General features: G+C 42.5%; 1 protein-coding gene across 1 annotated transcript in view; it reads right to left on the reverse strand.

Annotated features, from left to right (window-relative positions):
- Positions 1-300: 300 nt before the first annotated feature.
- T265_15317 (hypothetical protein) overlaps positions 301-948 on the reverse strand; it is a gene marked incomplete at both ends in the record, with an annotated part of 18407 nt that continues 17759 nt past the window's right edge. The window contains one exon of the mRNA XM_009177558.1: positions 301-406. Within this exon, the coding sequence (XP_009175822.1) occupies positions 302-406 (105 nt within the window). The remainder of the gene's footprint in view (positions 407-948) is intronic.

Here is a 948-nt window from a genome sequence, read left to right on the forward strand (position 1 = left end):
ACCGGCTCATCTACTTAGATACCCCCATCAATCCACGTGAACATCAACGAAGATGTTAGACCATTGTCTCCGAAAATTGACCGACAACCCTTCAGTTACCCTATCCTGCTCAGTCAGCCGAAGCACCGGCGTAACCTTTTCGTAGTTCACGCATGGTGGACTAAGTTAAAACAAGCGTTAACTAAACCTCCCGGGGCTACGCATACATTCCATGAGTGACTGTCAGGATCCAAACACCTGACAAGCGATACAATACGACTTTGAAAAAAAAACACGAGAGTTTGTAAATCTTGTGTATATTTATTCGACACGCAATATCCAAATGGCAATAGCACGTGTAAACGCTTCCAGAAAATACTGAGAGAAAAGCACCATTTAGAAGAAGAGTTTGAAATCGCAACTGTGTCTGAAAAGGAAATAAACACGTGAGAATAAACGCCGTAACCAAAGTGTGTGTGTGCAAAACAAAGTTCAAGGTAATCAGAAAAGGAAATAGTAAGGGTCTAAGGTAGCCAGGATCAAGAGTCAGGGTTGCTAATGCCAAATCTAAATACGACATTGGGGGCATAATTTTGGAACCACCCTCCTAGTCAGCTGAACTTACGAAACACACATCTACATATCAATTTGGTTCCAACTGGAGATTTAAATAAGCCAAGGCTGACTCTCTCGCTTGCGAGGGTCTCCTTCAACCGAACGTGTTGAACAAAGACCACTCCATGTTTCAAGTCGTACAATATTCGAGATATCGCAGTAGGTTGTCTAAACGGAACACTACTTATATGGTTACTGGAAACTCTTCCACAGCTCACGACTAGTTCCGCCTACCTTCGACTTTAGCAGGCGGCCGCAAGTTTCTGCCAACCCTATATTCTGATTGAACCCAAACTGTACACAATTCGCGAAATGTACTCAATTACAAATTAAAGTGATGTTAACGATACTCAA

This window comes from Opisthorchis viverrini (assembly GCF_000715545.1).
Source record: "Opisthorchis viverrini unplaced genomic scaffold opera_v5_439, whole genome shotgun sequence".
In the NCBI taxonomy this organism is placed as follows: domain Eukaryota; kingdom Metazoa; phylum Platyhelminthes; class Trematoda; order Opisthorchiida; family Opisthorchiidae; genus Opisthorchis; species Opisthorchis viverrini.